This window comes from Oratosquilla oratoria, chromosome 15 (genome assembly GCF_046742065.1).
Source record: "Oratosquilla oratoria isolate Oo_2021 chromosome 15, ASM4674206v1, whole genome shotgun sequence".
Classification (NCBI taxonomy): domain Eukaryota; kingdom Metazoa; phylum Arthropoda; class Malacostraca; order Stomatopoda; family Squillidae; genus Oratosquilla; species Oratosquilla oratoria.
This window is the reverse complement of record NC_134791.1, coordinates 55,603-76,534: the sequence shown is the minus strand read 5'-3', so window position 1 is coordinate 76,534 and position 20,932 is coordinate 55,603. Positions and strand designations below refer to the sequence as shown.

Genomic DNA, 20,932 nt, shown 5'->3' with positions numbered 1-20,932 from the left:
CAGTATGCAAACTGCAGCTTATCTCCTCTCTGATCCAAATAAAATCATAAATATTTCTTGACATTGTGTACAAAACACATCATGAATTTTAATGTCAGTGCAACAAGCCCAATTTTTTTTTCCTTCTTCATCTTCTTTTCTTTTCTTTATTCTTTTTCTTTAAGGAAACTTTTATTCATTCCCATTAAAGTTATGAACATTGTTGTTGAGTCACCTTTTACACTTCTCATTCAATGATGGTAGGGCCATTGGTTAGGTGTGGGAAGGCAAGTGCTGGAGTACTGACCTTATATAAAGAAGAAATTAGTGACAGTAGATCAGAAGGAAGTGATAAAATGATATACGATGAGTTTGAGTTTTTAGGCCTGTTCCAGAGACCAGGTACTGGCCCCTCTGGGTGGAGATGGGGAATATTGTGTGGACTTTATGAAAGAGGTTTATGTTTGATCTTGTTGCTTTCCATGTAACATTGTTTTATGATCTTGCAGCTTCCTCTGGAGCAACATGTCCTCAGGAAGGCTCCACACATTGATGCCTAACTAGTTTTAAAACTTGGGAACAGTTTTGGTATACTGTAATTTATTTACTTTTTGCACTATATTTGTGCTTATATATTGTAACATCATTTGATATGCTTTAATTTTTAATTTCAGAATACCACAAAAATGGAATCACGAGAACCAAGAAAATATAAGCAGTCCAGAACAGCATCAAGAAAGGTAAGACTAAATCAGATTAGGGATTTTTTTTCCAACTGTTTCAATTTTTCATAAAAAGTGTCATGAGAAATAGGCATCTGGGAGTGGGTGCAAAGAGGAGATTGTATTTTACCTAGTTGTATCTTATGGGAAGGGGAGCTACGTTAGTGGTGTCCCACCTTTGTATCTCTTAAATTCATGTATGGTTTTTGCACACACTATTGTTTTGTCCAGTTTGTTTCAAGTGTCCACTACTCTGTGTGGAAAACTGTTCTTCTTCAGATCTCTTTTATAACTATCTTTTTTGAGTTTCTTTCCATGTCCTCTTGGGTTTCTCTTGTCCCAATTTAACAAGTCCTCTCTATCAAGTATTTCTGTGCCCTTCATTATTCTATAGATGGTCAGTAGGTCACCTCTCCCTCTTCTTTACTCCAAAGTTAGTAACTACAATTTAGCCAGTCTCTCTTCATATGACAAGTTTGAAAATGTTGGAGCCATTTTTTGGATTCTTTCAATTTTCTTTATATTCTTTTTGGTACTGGGTGACCATCATGTTGCAGCATATTCCAGTCTAGGCCTTATTAGTGTGACTAATATTTTTTTCAATATTTTCTTCGTCCAAATAGGTAAATGCCACTTTTATTGATCTTAGCATGTTATAGGATTCTTTGACATTTTTGTTTATTTGTTTATCGGGACAAGTCATTTGAGATAATTACTCCCATCTTTTTCAGATCCCAGTTTCTTTACCTCCTTAGTTCCAATTTTGTATTGGCCTGATATTCTATTTTTACTTTTTCCAAACTCCATTATGCTACAATTTCTATTTCTGACTCCATTTCCAAACCTTGTTCAGGTCTCCCTGTAGTGATTTTCAATCCATTTCGGTTTTTACTTTCCTCAACAATTTGGCGTCATCTGCAAAGAAGCTCATGTAACATTCCACATCATCCATGTCATTCACTTAAATAGCGAACATTATTGGAGCCAATACTGATCCTTGCGGAACTCCACTAATCACCTCCTTCCAACCTGAATATTTTTCTCTTGAGTAATACTCTCATCTTTCTACCATTCAGGAAGTCCTCCATCCAGCATAGTTGGTTGCCTTGTATCCCTCCTTTGTTTTCCAATTTAAAAAAAAAAATGTGTGTGCTACCTTGTTGAAGGCTTTTAGTAAGTCCAAGAAAGCACAATAAACCCATCCATCCCTTTTTTTGTATTATATTAGTCTTGAGTAAAAACAGATAAAATTTGTGGTACATGATCTTCCCTATCTGAACCCAAATTGCATTGGGTTTTTTATATAATTTTCTTCCAGGTGTTTTACCCATCTATTCTTGATAATTTTCTCACAAATTTTGGGTACAGTGCTTGTTAGTGAGACTGGTCTGTAATTAGTTAGTTTTTCCTTGTTTCCTCCTTTATATATTGGTACAATGTTAGCATTTTTCCAGTCTTTTGGTATTTTTCCTTCTTTAAGTGAGCAACTTATTATGTTATATATTTTGTTCATTAGTTCTTCTTTACATTCTTTTAGTATCTAGTTTGCAATTCTGTCTGGGCCATGCAATTTCCTAACATCAAGGTTTGTTAATTGCTCCATTATTTCTTTTTGTGTCATTATTATTTCACTCATGGGGGGAGATTGCTCTTAGCTTCCTTCATCCCAAAACTGTACCTTCTCACTAGTGAAAACAGACTTGAAGTGATTGTGCCAACAGCTTTGTATGGGGCAGATACTTGGAATTTAAGAGAGGAAGAGAGAAAAAATTTGAATGTGTTTGAGATGAAATGTCTGAGAAGCATGGTAGGGGTTGGATAGAGTGAGAAATGAGGAGGAGAGTGGGAGTGGAAAAGGAGATGGCAGATAGCACTGACGAAAGAGTATTGGGATGGCTTAGGCACATGGAAAGAATGAGTGAAGAAAGATTAGTAAAAGAGATGGGAGGCAGAGGTAGAGGGAGTGAATTTGAGGGGATGACTGAGGATGAGATGGATGGATGGGGTGAAAGGGGCATTGAGCATGAGGGGAATGTCTGTTGAGCAAGGAAGGGAAAAGGCAGGACATAGGGGTGAGTGGAGAGTGGCTGTGTATAGATGATACTGTTATGCAAGGGATAGAGGGGCAGCAGGGGGTGGGGGTAGGGAGTGCTTATTTGTGAATGATATTTTGACATAGCTTGAAGGGATTTCTCCATGTCTTCTATTTTTCTGCATGAAGGGATGGAGGGGGTGGGGGCTGCTGATTAAGTGAAGCAACCTTCCTGCGGATGTGCTGTTGAATGGATGGGAGTAGGTACGTTCCTTTGACTTGGCTACCTCCATTATAATGTACTTATTTCAGTAGAACCAACAGGCAATATCCTTTGATGCAACAATATAATTGCTTTCACTCCACTAACAAACAACATGGAAGTTATAGATGATCCCACAGACCATTTCCTAATGAAAATCATCATAGAACTAAATAACAAAATAAAAGCAGTACAGAAAAAAATATACAATTATCCCTTTATTACACAAATTCAATATGCACAAATTTAAAGTACAAGGAATACTGCTTGAGTATACATGAGTTACCACAGGAAGGGATATACATGATACTGAACATTCTCAGGTTACTGCCTACATTCTTATTGCACACAGATTATCACTAATAAGGAAGATAGAATCAATAGGTGCATCAGAGGAAAATTATTGGAATGGATGAAAGACTTCCTGACTGGGAGGAAAATGAGAGTAGTAATTAGAGACAAATTCTCAAATTGGGAAGAAATGATAAGTGGTGTCCCGCAGGGATCAGTACTGGCCCTGATCATGTTTGCTATATACATAAATGACATGGATGAAGGAGTAGAGTGTTATATGAATTGCATTGCAGACAATGCAAAAATACTAAAGAAATTAAAAACGGAGGAGGATTGCAACTCATTACAACAAGACTTGGACAAGATCTGGAAATGGACTCAAAAGTGGAAAGTGAAATTCAGTATCAAGAAATGTAGTGTAATGGAATTTGGAAAAAGTAAAAACAGAATATTGAAAGATTATAAGATTGGTGAAGAAGAGGTAAAAAAAGTAAACTCGGAAAAAGACCTTGGAGTGATGATCAGCAAAGACATTACACCAGTTAAGCATATTAATAAAATAGTTGGAGAAAACTACAATTTATTGAGGTCAATAAAAGTGGCATTTGCCTATTTGGACGAGGAAATGATAAAAAAGAATTAACTACACTAATAAGACCAAAACTCGAGTATGCAGTAACACTATGGACATCCAATACCAAAAAGAATATAATTTTTTTTAGAAAGAATACAAAGAGCTACAACAAAACTGGCACCAACTGTTTCCAAAATGACAAATGAACAAAGACTGTCCAAATTAGAATTACCAACTCTGGAACAAAGAAGGGAAAGAGGAGACTTACTAACTATCTATAGAATTATGAAGGGAATGGAAATCTTAGATAAGAATGACTTGTTGAAATGGAACAAGGGAAAAACATGAGGACACGAAAAGAAAAGAAAAAAGATAATTACAGAAGAGATCTGAAAAAAATAGCTTCCCACACAGAGTGATAGATACTTGGAACAAATTAGACAAAGAAACAGTGTGTGCAAACACTATTAAAGATTTTAAGAAAAAACTTGATGCTGAGAGATACAAAGACGGGTCACCACGAGCATAGCTCCCTTCCCGTATAATACAACTAGGTAAACTAGGTAAATACAATACACTGCACACTGCTTGCTGTAATACCCCATGCTCCTGCACTTCTGTCTCACTGTAACTGTGCTTGTTTTAACATCAAGATTATTTTCTTGAAGCAGTGAGTAATGTTCCTGCCTCAGAACACAGAAGGTCCAGGTTCAATCCCCAGTCATTGCAGTGCAAAAATACTTTCATGGCTTTCCAACCCCTCTCTCTCCACAATGGCAGACATCAGAGGTGCAGTAGATCACTGTCATATATAAATATATGCTGTAAGGTCGAGCTGACTACTCTGATTTCAGACTTCATTCACAACCACAGCCATGCCAACATACCAGAGAAACTTTACATGCACTTCTCAATATACATAAGGTGAGGTATCCCCAGGCAGGCCATGGTGTTGACACCAAAACTACAAGATAAGACTAGTAATGAGTATATACCAAGTCAAAGGGCAAATACCCATGCATACCTATCCCTATCCCATCCACCACCCTTTCTTTTCTCTCATCTTAGCTCCTCATGGATTACAGGTCATCCCTGTATCCTGCCTACTGCCCTGGGTCAAAACCAATGCTGCAAGACAGTACATTCACATCAAGGCCGCTTCACTTAATTGGTGACCCCCTGTCTGTCTCCTTATGCAGAAAAAGAGAAGACAGGAAAAAATGTCTTTGGGCTGCATCAAAATGTCATTCATACATAACCACTCCCAATGCCCCATTCCCTACCCCCTCCCTCCCATGCATCACAGTATCATTTTTACACAGCCATTCTTCACTCACCCCTATCTCCCTCCTTCTCCCTTCCCTGCTCAACAGATATTCCCCTTTTGCTCAACACCTCTTTCACACCACCTATCCATCTCATCCTCAGTCGTCCCCTCAAGTTTACTCCCTCCACCTCTGCCTTCCACACCTCTTCTATATGAAAACTACGGTTTAACATTTCAGAAATTACATTGGAGAACTTACTGGTCACCTTTGTTCTAACCAGCGTAGATTCTCTAAATGTAGATGCTTTAGAAATTCGAATCTTGAAGGCCTTCTGAACCGATGACGTGATCCCTTGGTTAGAGGTTTCCAAAAAAGAAGTCCTTTGTCATGAGCTCAGGGTAATCTGATCACTGTTCCAACGTTAGTGTGCACAGTATTCCAAGGGACTCTTACGAGCTCGAAAAGAACTCAGAAGGCCACGGGTTAATATTTACATTAAGTAATTTCTCAAAGTTAATTCCCGATTTATTAAACCAAAATTGTTACATAGATTTAATAAACAAAATAAAGAGGAGGGGAGTTTAATTGTATCTTATTTAAAGTTACGATAGGCGTGGTTCGAAGTTTCAGATAAGACTCCTGAATTGAAGAAAATAACACTTTGAGGGAAAGTTTTCTGAACTAAGGTAAACATCAAGATTCCCAAAAACAAGTACCACATCTACTAATCTCTTCACTTATTCTTTCCATGTGTCCAAACCATCCCAATACTCTTTCATCAGCCATATCTGCCATCTCCTTTTCCTTGTTTCTCACTCTATCCAACTTTGTAATCCCTAGTATACTTCTCAGACATTTCATCTTAAACATATTTAAACTTTTCCTCTCGGCCTCTCTTAAGTTTCAAGTCTCTGCCCCATACAGTGCCATCAGTACAATCATCCCTTCATATAGTCTCCTCTTTACATTCATTCCCAAATGCCTATTTTTCATGACATTTTTTAAACCCCCAAGGCATTTACTTGCATCTCTCAGTCTACAATTTACTTCCACCTCTTCTCCCTTTCCTTCCACATGTGACCCCAAATACCTAAAGCTATCCTTTTCCTCCAGCCTCTCTCTTTTAAGACTTCTAGCTCACTACCATCCTTACGACTGTAGTCATTTGGGTATTTTTTTAGTTTCGACCATGGGCGCAATATAGCAATAGAAAATTAATTATTAATTTTGTAAATTAAAATGTATCAACGTAATATGCAATTTTGTGGGCGGAAATGAAAATAGAAAATACCTTGCTACAAGCAAATATGCTAATGAACGAAGTTGGTAGCATAGGATCGGGACGCCGTCTTGTCTGTCAATTGACGGCCTCGGTACTAACGACAGTACCTTGCCAGGTACATTTTCTTGAAGGAATGTTATGGAGCGGAGATACATGCATTCCTTCAAGCTGCAAGAACTTTTTATACCCCGCAATCTGAGAGAGTGGTTGAAAAGCCCGCCAATGTCTCTCACGATGACAACAACGAGGATGAGCCAGATGACATTTAATTTGCAGGTAATGATTTATTAAACACAGGTTAGGTTAGGTTAGGCGAATTTATCATCCTTTCATTCCTTCGACGTCGGCATCTATCATAAACATGGCGTACCATTCGTCCGGCACGACTTCGTTACTTACGAAATCTGTTTTAGCACATTTTGTTTGTTTTTTTCGCTCACAAAATTGCATATTACGTTGATACATTATGATTTACAAATTTGATAATTAATTTTCTATTGCTATATTGTGCCCATGGTCGAAACTAAGAATTTACCGTCATTTGTAATAAATCTTGTGTTTTTAAGTGAATAGAAAATTCCGGGAATAAAACTGCTAATGTTGGTTTTATTCCCCACAATTCCCGTAACGTGTTTATGTTGTTTTTTAGGGGTATTGGCAGGGCAGACCGTCCATGGAGGTGGTCTGATTTCACTGACCAAAATAAAAAAAGTATATCATTTATTTTTGTAATTTTGCTAAATCCCAACCGATTTTTCTCATTCAACAACGAAAATGTTCAGTTCTGAATGCACTCACATATGCATGATTATCCGATGACGAGACCAGGTGCGCCTTATAGTCAGGCGCGCCTTATGTAAGGATGGGGAATAGCAAATTACGGGTGCGCCTTATGGTACGAAGCTCCTTATGGTCCGAAAAATATGGTAGTTCTTGCTTCCCTTTGGAAGAATTTTTCTGTGGGGATAAGTGAGAAAAGAAACAACAAATACTGTATATATGGAAAACAATCAGGCACTTTTTGTAGCCATTATCATAGCAAAGCATTTTTTTTTTTTTTTTTTTTTTTTTTTTTTACAGTAATGAAAGAAGAGATACTGTGTTGTCCAGGAAGCTGTAGGGCAGTTTCATTGTGTGGTAACAATTATTTGTTTTAATTTATTCTATTTTATTTTTTCAGAGAAGTGGCAGAAGAAGGACTAAAGGAAATTTTCTAAAGCCACTTGTACAGGAGATAAAAAATAAAAGTGAGGTGAGATTGAGAAATAAGTATTTGGGGGTGTACGCCAAAGGTTGACTGTGTATTTACCCAGTTGTATTATACGGGAAGGAGAGCTATGGTCATAATGACCTGTCTTTGTATCTTGCAACATCTAGTTTGCTCTTAAATTCTTCTATGATGTTTGCACACACTATTGTTTCATCCAAATTTTTCCAGACATCCACCACTCTATATGGAATTTTTTTTTTTTTCAGATCTCTTCTATAATTATCCTTTTTGAGTTTCTTTTCATGTCCCCTTGTTTTTCTTCTATCCCACTTTATTAAGTCTTCTCTGTCAAGGACTATCCCATTTCATGATTCTGTAAATGGCCAATAGATCACCTCTTTCTCTTCTTTGTTCCAGGGTTGGTAGTTCCAGTTTAGTCAATCTTTGCTCATATGTAAATTTTGAAAGTGTTGGGGCAATCTTTGTTGTTGCTCTCTGGATTCTATTTTCCTTATATTCTTTTATGTACTGGGTGTCCATAGTGTCGCAGCATACTCCAATCTTGGTCTTATCAGTGTGCCTAGTATTTTTTTTTTTTCTTTACCATTACCTCATCCAAGTTATTGAAAGCCATCTTTATTGATCCAAGTAAATTGTAGGTTTCTCTGACTATTTTGCTTATCTGCTTGTCTGGGGACATGTCTTTGGTGATAATTACTCCTAGGTCCTTTTTGGAACTAACTTTCTTTACTTCCTTTGCACCAATTTTATATTGTCCTGATATTCCTTTTTTTTTTTTAAATTCCATTATACAGGTAAACGTCGACTTACGATGGCCGCGACTTACGATTTTTCGACTTTACGATGACGACGACGACGATATATATTTAACCCCTTCCATACGGTGCCGCACACGTAGGCGTCATGAGGAGCAAGTGGATTCGCGACGCTGCCATATCGGCGTCTTGATTATATTTATTGTAGTTGCCCCTGTGTTTTTACATTCTCTCAAATGTGCCCTGAATCCCATTCTCTGTGGTTTTCAAAATTCGCGGGTGAAAGAGAGAACGATCGATATAAGCGGTGACTATATTTTATGATGCGAGTATTATTACGACACGTCGTACGGCTCAAGATCTAAGAATATAAGGTCTAACCACTTCCGACCGAATTTCGAGGGAGTTGGCGCAGCGGGCCCGTGAACGTCACCTGGCTGTTCAAAGTGGGGTTAGCGGGTCCTATAGCTGTCAGTTGAAGCTGGTCCGTCGTTGGAAAATGACGTTGCCTTCGCTCGCACCGCTCCAAGCAATTAGTTATATTCTGACAAATATTATATAAAATATATATATAAATATATATAAAATATTATAGTTCCTGTCTATATATATGAATATATAATATATATGATATATAATATATATATATATATAATATATAAAATATTATAGTTCCTGTCTTCCTTGGCGTTTCACAGTTTTCTTCAGTGTATCACAAAAAGAAAATGGACTCAGCCAAATGACGTCAGAAGCTGCGCAGAAGAATGCTAAGGTCTGACCTGTATATTTAGACCTTGGTACGGCTGGCATATATACGTACGTCAGGATGATAATACATACATGTATATAAAAAAATACATATTATAGTGTTTGAATATGGTAAAAAGGATAAAAATAATTAAATAAACTACTGTACATGTTTAATAGGCTATATTCAGTATCTCTGGTGGTTAATATACAGGTAGGCTAGGTATAGTGACCACGGAACAGTGATACACAAATTGGGGATCGACTTATGATGAAATCGTCTTACGATGGCTCTATCGAAACCTAATGCCATCGTAAGTCGACGTTTACCTGTACTACATTTCTTAATGTTGAAGTTCATTTCTCACTTTTGACTCCACTCCCAGACCTTGTCCAGGTCTCTCTGTAGCAATTCACAATCTTTTTCTGTACTTTCTTTAGTAGTTTTGCATTGTCTGCAAAGAAGCTCATATAACATTCTACACCTTCATCCATGTCATTTACATATATAGCAAATATTATCAGAACAAATATTGAACCCTGTGGGACTCCACTTATCATTTATTCCAAGTAGAGTTTTTATCTCTGAGCACCGCTCTCATTTTTCTTCCATGCAAGAAGTCTTACATCCATTTCAATAATTTTCTGTGTACACCTGTTGTTTCAAGTTTTCTTAATATTTTTTGTGTGATACTCTATCAAACACCTTTTATAAGTCCAGGAAAGCACAGTCTGCCCATCCATCCCTTTCTTGTATTATCTATTAACCTTGAATAGAAACAGATAAAATTTGTGGCACATGATCTTCCCTGTCTAAAACTGAGTTGTTTTGGATTTAGTATATTGTTCTCCTTCAGATGTTTAGTCCATCTACTTTTGATGACTTTTTCACAAATTTTAGCTATTGTACTTCTAAGGGAGATTGGTCTATAGTTTGTTGGGTCTTCCTTGCCTCCCCCTTTATATATTGGCATGATATTGGCCTTTTTCTAATCATGCAGTAACTTTCCTTCTTTGAATGAGCAATCTATTATCATATATATTTAGTCCGTTAGTTCATCTATACATTCTTTTAGTATCCAGTTTGCAATTCTGTCCAGGCTGTGTGATTTTCTGACATAAAGGTTCATTATTTGGTCCCTTATTTCTTTGTGTGTATGTATTTACCTAATTGTATTTACATAATTGTAGTATACAAGAAAGGAGCAATGCTCATTGGGTCCCATCTCCTATTCTCTAGTTTTCTAACATACCTAGACTCAAATACGTGTATGGTTCCAACTTAATCTAATTCTTTGATTTCCAATTATCATATTTAGATTTGAACTGATTTAGATTTGATTCTCTGAATATTCATTTCCTTTTTTCACCTAACCCTGTAGTAAGGGAAAAGAATGCTGCCACCACTTGAGTCGTACGAGGTGACAAAAAAGGGGACAGTGATAGGACTAGGAATCCTGCTACCTGTAGCCTCAAAGGGGACATTCTTAAAAAAAGTAAAGTCATAGGAGGGTCTAGGAGTTCACCAACCAATACCCTAAGGTTTGGATCTTTTAATGTACGTGGGTGTGGTACAGATGAGAGTAAAATAAAAGAGATAGGCAGTATGTTTGTGAGAAGAAAGGTGGATGTGTTGGCATTGAGTGAAACTAAGTTGAGAGGGAGGGGCGAGTTCGAGTTTGGGAGCATAGTTGGGAGGTTCTCAGGAGTGAAGAGAGGACAAGGGAGAGAAGGGATGGTTAAACTAGTAAGTGAAGAGATAGGTAAATGTGTAGTGGAGTGGAAGGGCTTTTATGGATCTGGAAAAGGCTTATGATGGTGGACAAGGGGGCACTGTGGGAGGTATTGCAGATGGGTGGGATAGGAGGAAAGCTTTTAAGAGCAGTCGAGTTTTTGTGAGAGCAGTGGAGCTTGTGTTGGGATTGGAGGTGGGGAAAGTGAGTGGTTTGAGGTGGGGGTGGAACTTCATCAATGATGTGTTGTTTAATTTGTACATGGGTGGGGTGGTGTGAGAGGTAAATGCAAGGGTAGTGGGTCAGGGATTGGTGATGGTTGAAGAAAATGGAGAGGGGTGGAAGATAAGCCAGTTGATGTTTGCTGATGACACTGCGCTTGTGGTGGGATCAGAGGAGGGATTGAGGAAGTTAGTGACAGAGTTTGGAAAGGTGTGTGAAAAAAGGAAATTGAAGATGAATATGGGTAAAAGTAACGTGATAAGATGTACAAGGGGAGAAAGTGGCAGCAGACTGGAAATGAGTATTAAGGGAGAGAGACTGGTGGAAGTGAATAGTTTCAGATACTTGGGTGCAAATGTGGCAGGAAAGGGAGGAGTGGAGGTGGAGGTAGAATGTAGATTGAGAGAAGTGAGTAAATGCCTTGGTGGATTAAAAAGTGTAATGAGAAATAAACATTTGTGAATGAATGCTAAGAGGAGATTGTATGAAGGAGTGATTGTGCTGACAGGGTTGTACGGGGTAGAAACATGGAACATAAGAGAGGAAGAGAGGAGGAGTTTGAATGTGTTTGAGATGAGGTGACTGAGAAGTATGATAGGGGTTACTAGGCTGAATAGAGTGAGAAATGAGGAGGTGAGGAGGAGAACAGGGTGGAATAGGAGTAGGGAGATAGGGTTGATGAAAGAGTATTGGGATGGTTTGGATACATGGAAAGAATGAGTGAAGACTAGTAAAAGAGGTGTGGAAAGCAGATGTAGAAGGAGTGAACATGAGGGGGTGACCTAGGATGAGATGGATGGATGGGGTAAAAGGGGCATTGGGAAAGAGGGGAATGTGTGTTGAGGAAAGATGGGAGAGGACAAAATATAGGGGTGAATGGAAAATGGTTGTGTATGGATGCTGTGATGCATGAAGGGGAGTGGGTGGGGGGATGGAGGGTGAGGGAGTATGTATGAGAAATAAATTGATGCAGCCCGAAGGGATTTCTCCCCGTCTTCTTTTCTGCATGAGGGGACAGAAAGGTGGCGGGTCGCCACTTTAATGAAGCAGCCTTGATGTGGATGTGGACAGTGGACAAAATGCAGGGATGACCCGTTATCCAGGAGGTGCCAAGATAAGAGGGTAGAGGGAAGTGGAGTATGTTGGGGATGGAATGGGTGGGAGTGGTTTTTATGCCTTTGTTTTTTGGCTACCTTCCTTGTAAGGGGGAAAAAGCCTTTGGTTATATGTATGTATAGATTTGAACATGTGTATTGTTTGAGCTTGGGCTATATCACCTTCTAAGCTGTTCCACATATTTATATATCTATATGGAAAACTGTATTTCTTCACATCCTTTTGACATGGGGTCTTTCTTAATTTGCTTCCATGACCTCTTAGAGCCCTCCCATCTTTAACCACTTCACTACGGGCCAAAATCTCGCGGGCAGCATTAGCTGCCAGACGTACAATGTTTTGTCATAATACTCGCATTATAGAAAATAGTCACCGCTTATATCGATCATTCTCTCTTTCACCCGTGAATTTTGATAACCATAGAAAATGTGATGAAGACAGTTTAGAGAGTATGTCATTATGCAGGGGCGACTACAATAAATATAATCAAGACGCCAATATGGCAGCCTCACGTATCCACTTGCTCCTCATACCGCCTACGTAGGCGGCACCGTATGGAAGGGGTTAATCAAGATATCTCTTCTATCAATGCACTCTATCTCCTTTAGTGACCTGAACACTGTAATCATGTCACCTCTTTCTCTTTGATCTTTCAAGGTTGACAGACCCCGTACCTTTAGTCTTTCCTCATGTGGTTTATCTACCAGGCTGGGGACCAATTTGGTTGCTGCTCTTTGTATTCTCTCAATCTTGCTTAAATCCTTCACTCTGTGTAGGAACCATACTACTGACACATATTCCAGTCTTGGATGTATCAGGGTTTCAATGAGTTTTTTCATTATCTCTTCATCCATATAATGAAATACAATTCTAATCTTCTGCAGAAGTCCATTTGTGTCTCCCACAATCCTGCTATGTCTATCAGGTGACAGGTTCTCTTTTATCAACACTCCCAAGTCTTTCTCCTCTTTTGCTTTTGTAATGTGTTCAGTCCCTAAGGAATAGTCTAAGGATGGCCTTTTGCCACTATTGCCCATTTCCAATACTTTGCATTTTTTTGGTATTGAACTTCATTTCCCATTCTTGGTTCCATCCAAAAATAGTGTCTAGATCTCTTTGCAATAGTCTACCATCCTTATTTTCACTCTTCTCATTATTTTTGTGTGTGTGTGTAAAATAGTATAGGACAGAAATTTGGAATGTAAGGGAAACAGAAAGGAGAAATTTAAATATGTTTGAGAAGTATGGTGGGGATGCTGAGGAAGTAAGAAGGAAAGCAGGGTTGGAAAAAGAACTGGCAAGTAGGCTTGATGAAAAAATACTGGGATGATATGGTCAAACAGAAAGAATGAATGAAGTGAGACTAGCAAAAAAAGTGTGTGGAAGGTGAAAGTGGATGGAGTGAACTTGAGAGGAAGACCAAGAATGAGATGAATGGATGGGTGGTGAATTGAAGGAAAATTCTATATATTTTGGGGATTATTACCAGTAATGGTTTAAATTGGAGATACAAAAATGGGTCACCATGAGCATAGCTCCCCTTTCCGTATAATACAACTAGGTAAATACGTGAATTAATATTCTTTCAAGTATGGTAGAAGAGGTGTTATTACTTTCTCTTAGAATTCCATTTATGAACTAATAAAATGCAATTCTAATATTTCTCCAGATGAAGCAGAGGGGCATCTTCAGGCAGGGCCGTATATCAGGGTTGTTAAAAAGAGGTAAAATAGTTGGTTGATAGTAGATCTCATTTGAATCTTGTTAGGCAAGCTGTCTTATGCTGATAGGCATGCATATATAGCTAATGGAACCTGCCCAGGCATTTTCTTTAAAGCTCATACCTGAGAGCAGTGTGTATGAAGGCTATGCAATGATAAAATTGGTTTTCTGGAGACATTTGTATGTGATTAGAATGTATTGGAGAGATAAGGAATTAGATGTTTCCAAAAATGAACATGTCTTGTCATATTGCACCGGACTGCCAGACTACAGACAGTACTGCATGCACCTTGCAGATTATGCCCTGGCTCAGCTTTCAGCAACTACACACTGATGTTGCAGATGCCAGTAGCCTTTCCACCTTTCACCATACAGCCTCTTTGACTTCTGTCAGAGAAGGCAGAGATTTATCTAATGGTGGATCAGAAACTGCCACCTAAACACTACTGAGGGGAAGCTGTCGGCTTGGAGGGTCACCCATAAGTAACTGCTCAAAGTACTCAGGAAAGGGGCTACACACCTGTCCACACCTAATGCTAGGTCATCATCATCTGTTCAGATTATGGCCCTTTGGGTCTCAGATTTGGAGCAGAGTTTTTTGGGGGGATTGGTAAGCAGGCCTGAGGTCATTTGCATTAAAATGTTCCTCGAGATCCTCAGTGATTCCCCTGATGTACCTCACCTTATCTCATAAGAACTCTAGTCATCCATTTCTGAGTACTGTATTGGTCCAGATCCTGAGCCATTCTGGTACCACAACCTGACTATACTTTCCAGTGTCTCCTGCAATGCCACTGGCACCTGAACAGTCTAGGTTCACACCAGTCTACAGTGTTTTCAGAGTTTCATGTTCAAAAGTGTCCCACAGTTCTTCAGGGTCCTCAAGAGAGCCAAGTAATTGAGACTGATTAAAGATTATTACTACATACTCCCTGAGTTTCTCCAGGTGAAACCCAGGTCCTGAAGAGTTCAGAACTTTGATAAAACCTGCAGTTCTGTAGGATCTTCCAACAAGTGGTAACAAGTATGTGATTAATTTCCTTGGCCACTCCTCCAACATTACTATAGCATATCCATCGGTGTGGCTCTCAACTCTGGAACCAAGAACCACCAATCCTCAGCCTTCTCGACTTTGCAGAGTTCAGGAGAGACCTGTTCATGTTTATGGTTCTAGAATGACGGGGGACAAATACGTACTTCGTAGCCAGCTCTGTCAGTGCCAGTAATCACATTGAAGTTGCACAAAACATTAAGTGTCTCATGGTGGGCACTGGTCAACTATAGATTCAAGCTTGGCATAGAACATCTTCTCTTCAAGGTTATATATCTCAGTAGGAGCATATACTGCAACAAGATAGATTAAGCCCAAGGTGTGCTTCAGCCTCATCAGCATCATATGCTCATCATCCAGAGTAACCTTTACAACATCATGGTGTTGTCGGCCAGATATGCTAACAGCCACTTCTGAGAGGTAAGCCTCATCAATTCAGCCCAACCAGAAGTAGGTGCAACCCTGATTACTGATCTCACTGTTGCCTGGTTTTCTCACCTCTGAGAGAGCCACTATATCCAACCTGAGCTCCGCTGATAAAAAAAAAGTAGTGAGTTGTCCTGGGAGAGAGAATGTTCCAGTAGCCCACACAGAGAGCCCACCAGAGGTTCACCCTGGGCCTGGCTTGATGTGTTTGTGCCTGATTTGCAACACCTCAGCACCCTGCACAGCAGCTTTGGTGATTTTGACAGGGACAGGTTGCAATCCCATCCCCACCATATATGTCCAGCAGCATGGTTGACATGGACATATGCCAGTGATTCACTTGCACATGCCCCACCCATCTCTGAGCCCAATGAGGGAAAACCAGGATTTGGGTATATATATTAACCCAATAGTTCCAGAAGTCATGGGAGAGTATATGCACCCACCACCTTGACACTAGGGGATGACAACTGCAGACTCTGCAGTGTCTGCCCAGGTAGTAGTTGCTTGACTCAGGGCATGCCTGACTCACAGATTCAAGTCCATCAGCTCATTTAATTTGCCTCTCCAAGACAAGAGGGGCCACTCAACTTGGCTTGAATAGAGGACCAAAGAGGTGTGTTGCTAGTCCCAGTAGAATGACAGCCACCTCACCTGACTGGTACCATTCCCTCTAACTGGAAGAAGGGTCTGGTCTTCCCTATGTGGAAGGGGAAAGGGGACCAGCAGGAATGCAACAACTACCATGGCATTACACTGCCCAGTGTGCCAGGTAAGGTGCTTGCCCATCTATTGCTGACACAGGTTCATTCACATCTTAAGTTTCAGAGGCCTGAACAGTCTAGGTTCACACCAGGTAAGTCAACAACTGATTGGATCTTAGTACTTTGTATTCTTGTGGAGCACTGACATGAGTTTCAACAGGGGTTTCTTGCAGCTTATGTTGATCTCAAGAAGGCATTTGACTTGGTGCATCATGGTGTGCTCTGGAATCTTCTGTGGATCTATAGGATTCCTGCAAGGGTTATTGACTTGGCATATACTTTGGGACAGAGAGTGCTGTGAAGTACTGAGGAGGCATCTCCAGCTTTTTCCTGTTATTTCAAGAGTGAGGCAAGGGTGTGTCCTAGCCCCAACACTTTTCATCACCTGCAAGGACTGGGTATTAGGCAGAGTTGTCAATCAGTGTCATTGCAGAGTATCTTTTGAGAACACCAAAGTCACTGACCTTGTGTTTGCTGATGATTAAGGATTACAAAGGCGGAGCATGCCGATAGGAGACCTTTTGGTCCATATCTAGGTCGGATGAAAAAAAAAAATCATAATGATAAAAAAAATATATATATATATAATAATGTAAACAACAAACAAAATACATAAATAAATGCTGTCCTGGTTGCAGCCCTCGAGTCACTGCACAGAGAGGTAAGACTGCTTGGACAAGGTCCAGGAGATTGAGGGCTTGCTGGATGACACAGTTCAGTCAGTCTATGCATGTGGTGAGGACTTTGAGGTCTTAGAAAGCTTTACATAGCTTGGTAGTGTAGTACATAACAGTACTGGATCATGTCAGGAAGTACTTCAAAGGATTGACATTGTCCATGGTGTCATGGACTCGCACAACCAGAGTATATGATGTCATGATGTCATTATTTATGCAGGAAGATTGAGATTCAAAGCTTCAAGTCTTGCTGTATGGCTATAAGACATAGACATTAAATGTTGGCTTGAAGAGGCATCTTGATGTCTTTGGTACTTGGTGCCCTCAGAGAATGGAGAATCATGGGATATTGCTGGAATGATTTCATATCAAACCAGACTCTGCTATGAGGCTTAGTCGAGGCCAGTTACCAGCATAATTCATGAATATTAACTCCACTGTATGGGCATGTGCCATGTTTCCTTGATGTTGATCCTACTCTTAGGGTTGTCGTCACAAGAGACAAATTTTGATGGAGACAAAAGGGTGATGATGATATGGTTTAATGTCACACAATCCCCCCTATCGGGAGGCTAGGACGGTGCCCCTCACAGAGGGCTTTGTAGCATGGAATTTAATGAACCATGCTCTTGGTTCAACTTCGTCATTGGCAGGATTCGAACCGCCCTCACCTTGACCTTCGCCACAAGTAACAATGCCCTAACAAGCTCAGTCAGCGAGCTTGCTAGAGACAAAAGGGACACCCACATAATTCATGACTGGGGCAAGTTGATTGAACCTGTCAAGAGTTGTTTGGAGAGTGGGGAGGGAGGGTGTCTGCATGGGAACTTGCTTGGAGAGACCTTGGGGACTGGTGCCAGCATGTATTTACCTACCTAGTTGTATTATATAGGAAGGAGAGCTATGCTTGTAGTGACCTGTCTTTGTATCTTGCAGACTTGTGCTCCCAGGTATATGCCCCCAATTGATGATGATGGTTGTCCTATGCCTTCTCCTGTCCCATCTAATTAACCTCTTTTTGCAAAGCAAGGTGGTTTGACTTGGAACATCCTTACCCCATCTTTCATTCTCATCACACTCCTCCTTTTCACTGCTTTACACTTAAACTAAGTGAAGGTTGTACCTCATTTATTCCCCAGCACACCCATTTCATAGAGCAGAACATTACCCTAATCAATCTGTTCTTCCCCAACTCTAGTCACCCAAGCTCATTTTCACTTGTTTGACTTACTGACCATAGGCTCATGTGGTTCTATTCTCCCCATGCACCCACCTTTTCCTGGGTGTGCCTCTTGGTGTAAGAAAAAAAATGAATTAATGAATAAATGAATAAAATGAAATAAAAAGACAAAAGAGAAATACAAAATTGATGTGACCCTAAATGCTTAAAGCTCTTCATTCCATCTAACTTCTCATCACTTTACTTTTGCCCACATTTACTTGAGCTTTCTCTTTTCACATATCCTTCTAAATTTCACCACTAGCTGCCTGAGACCCTCCTCTGACCCAGCCACAAATGTAGTATCATCTGTACAGAACAAATGGCTCATATCCCACTTCCTTCCAACTCCAAATCCCTGCCCATCCTCCTTACCTGAACAACCATGGAGACATTTCACAACCTTGGTACAGCCACATCTTCAACTCAGACCATTCACTTTATCCATACTTCACCACAACACAACCTTTACTACTCGCATAAAAAAGTGACTGAACAGATTTCAGTGTATCCCATACATCTGCAATACATTCTACAATGCCTTATTATCAACCCTTCTCCAGATCCTTTCTTCCTCCCTAAATTCCACACATTATCATGGGTACTATCACTCCTTCATACAACCTTCTCTTTACACTTGGCCCTCAGTTAAAACTTGAATGGTTAAAAAATATGGCCTGGCTAAAAATTGTATTACAATTGTGTTGCAGAGGTGACTCTTAAAGGAGAATGTAAGGCAAGAGCAGAGGGAAATTTAACAAAAATTCTTGGACTTGTAAGTGAACCTACCCCCAATGTCCATCCAAAGCAGCAGTGGAAAACAATTGAGGTTGAAAGAAATTTTGCAGACATTTCTAACCAAAAAGGAAATTCTTTAGATGGTAAAGATGTTCTAAGAGCTTTTTTCATTTATGAATTTATAATTGGTAGTTTATAGCAAAAACTCAGGATTTTTTTTTTTTTTTGCAGATACAGATAAAGTTTTGCATGATCTTTCTTTGACATTAGACTATACAAGTTCTTCATCTGCAGATGAGAAGGTAAGGTGAAATAGATATAAGTTTACATGGCTTTTAATTTCTCTCTGATCATTCTGAAGGAATGTTGATTCATTTACAACTTATATACAATTTATTTTAGGTATGCTTTGGCCAAAAAGAAAGTTCCAATAGTTTAGAAGAACTAAATATGGAATGTGTAACTGAAGGTAGTGAGATCGTGTCCATGAAGAAACAACCAGAGAACTGTAGTAGGTTTCATGGAAGTGAATCATTCATTGAAGAAAGAACAGGTGCAAGAGGTAGTCAGACTAAATCAAGAATGAAACTAAAAAACCCAAACAAGATTTATGGAAGTGAATCATTCATGGAAGACAAAACAGTTGCTGAAAGTAGTCAGACCAAGCCTGCAAAGATACCAAAAAATCAAAGCCAAATTCATGGAAGTGGATCATTCATTAAAGAAAAATCAGATGCTGAAGGTAGACCCTATGGTGTTGTAGGCATATGGATGATGATGATAATTTTTTTCCCCAGGAAAATAGGAAGAGTGCCTGGATGTTCATATTCTTAGGGGAGAGACTGGGGGAATGTTAGATTTTTAGGTGAAAAGTAAGTTGAGAGCAGAGGATAGGTGAAGAAAAAAATGTGAAAAGTAGAAAGGTGCTTAGAGTAAACATTTTGAATGAGAGGGAAAAAGAGTAGGAGCACCAAGAGAGGCTTTGAGAAGTGTGGGAGGTGGTGAGGGATAGAGTAGAAGTTGGAGTGAAAAAGAAATGGATGAGTTTCAAAGAGGAAGTAACAATGTGTGCATAGATGGTATGTGGAATGAGGAGGATGGGAGTGAATGGAAGGAAGGGTAATGAGTAGTGGGATGAAGTGAAGATGGTAGTAGTAAAGATGAAGCAAGCATTTAATGATTGGTTGCAAAGTAGGACTCAGGAAGCATATGAGTGGTACAAGAAAGAGAAGCTAAGTAAAGGAGGCAAAGAGGAAAGCAGATGTAAAATGAGGGAGGAGTATAACAGAGAACTTAAAAAAGAATGAAAAGATGTTTTGGAAGGAAGTTAAGAGAGGAAGGACATATGTTAATGGAGGTGAAGGTGGTAAGGGGAAGAGGGATAGAGTATTGAGATGTTGAATGTGGAGGAGGATAGGGAGGGGATTGATTGTGATGGTGGGAGGCACTAGGAAAATGAGGATGATGGGAGAGGAAAATGGAAAAGATATAAAAAAAGATGAGGTACAAGCTTTGAAAATTATGAGAGCTGGGAAGGCACCTGGGTTGGATGGGTGTCATGTGGAGTGGCTGAAAAAAGGACACAGTTATGGTGGACTGGCTAGTGAAGTTGTTTATTATGTGCCTATGGGAGTGGAGAGTACCGGAGGGCTGGAGGAGTACCTGTATAGTTCTGCTTTAAAAACAAAAAGGTGACAAAAGTGATTGTAGTAGTGTCAGAGGGATCATTTTGTTGTATATAGTTAGAATGGCTTATGGGAGGGCTTTGAGACAGGTGTCAGGGCCTAGGCTCTGTGTTTGAGTTGATACATCGAATTGAGACTTAGAATTCGAGTAGTTCCTTCAATCCAGAATCCTAGGCTGATATTTAGCCTCGTTTTGATACTTAGACTTCACTGGGATAAAGAAAGAAGGTGGAGTGCAATCACTAAAGTTTACTAACAAAATGATATGAGTGAATCTTACCAATTGATCAGCGAGAACAGAGTGCGGGCACGGGAATGGCTATAAGAGCCCGCGCTCCTTTTTTTATACACAAGCCGCACAACACCAGTGCCACAACACAGGTGCCAACATATACCTAACTAAATTATCCTATTTCTATTGTGATTCCTCTTC

General features: G+C 39.6%; 1 protein-coding gene across 1 annotated transcript in view; it reads left to right on the top strand.

Moving 5' to 3' along the window:
• Positions 1-598: 598 nt before the first annotated feature.
• The window catches only part of LOC143032989 (uncharacterized), a 62,318-nt gene continuing 41,984 nt past the window's right edge, over positions 599-20,932 (top strand). Inside the window, exons 1-6 of the mRNA XM_076198183.1 lie at positions 599-719; positions 7,594-7,665; positions 13,887-13,941; positions 18,787-18,957; positions 19,046-19,116; positions 19,217-19,556. Coding sequence (XP_076054298.1) covers positions 666-719; positions 7,594-7,665; positions 13,887-13,941; positions 18,787-18,957; positions 19,046-19,116; positions 19,217-19,556 — 763 coding nt within the window. The 5' untranslated portion in view covers positions 599-665. The remainder of the gene's footprint in view (positions 720-7,593; positions 7,666-13,886; positions 13,942-18,786; positions 18,958-19,045; positions 19,117-19,216; positions 19,557-20,932) is intronic.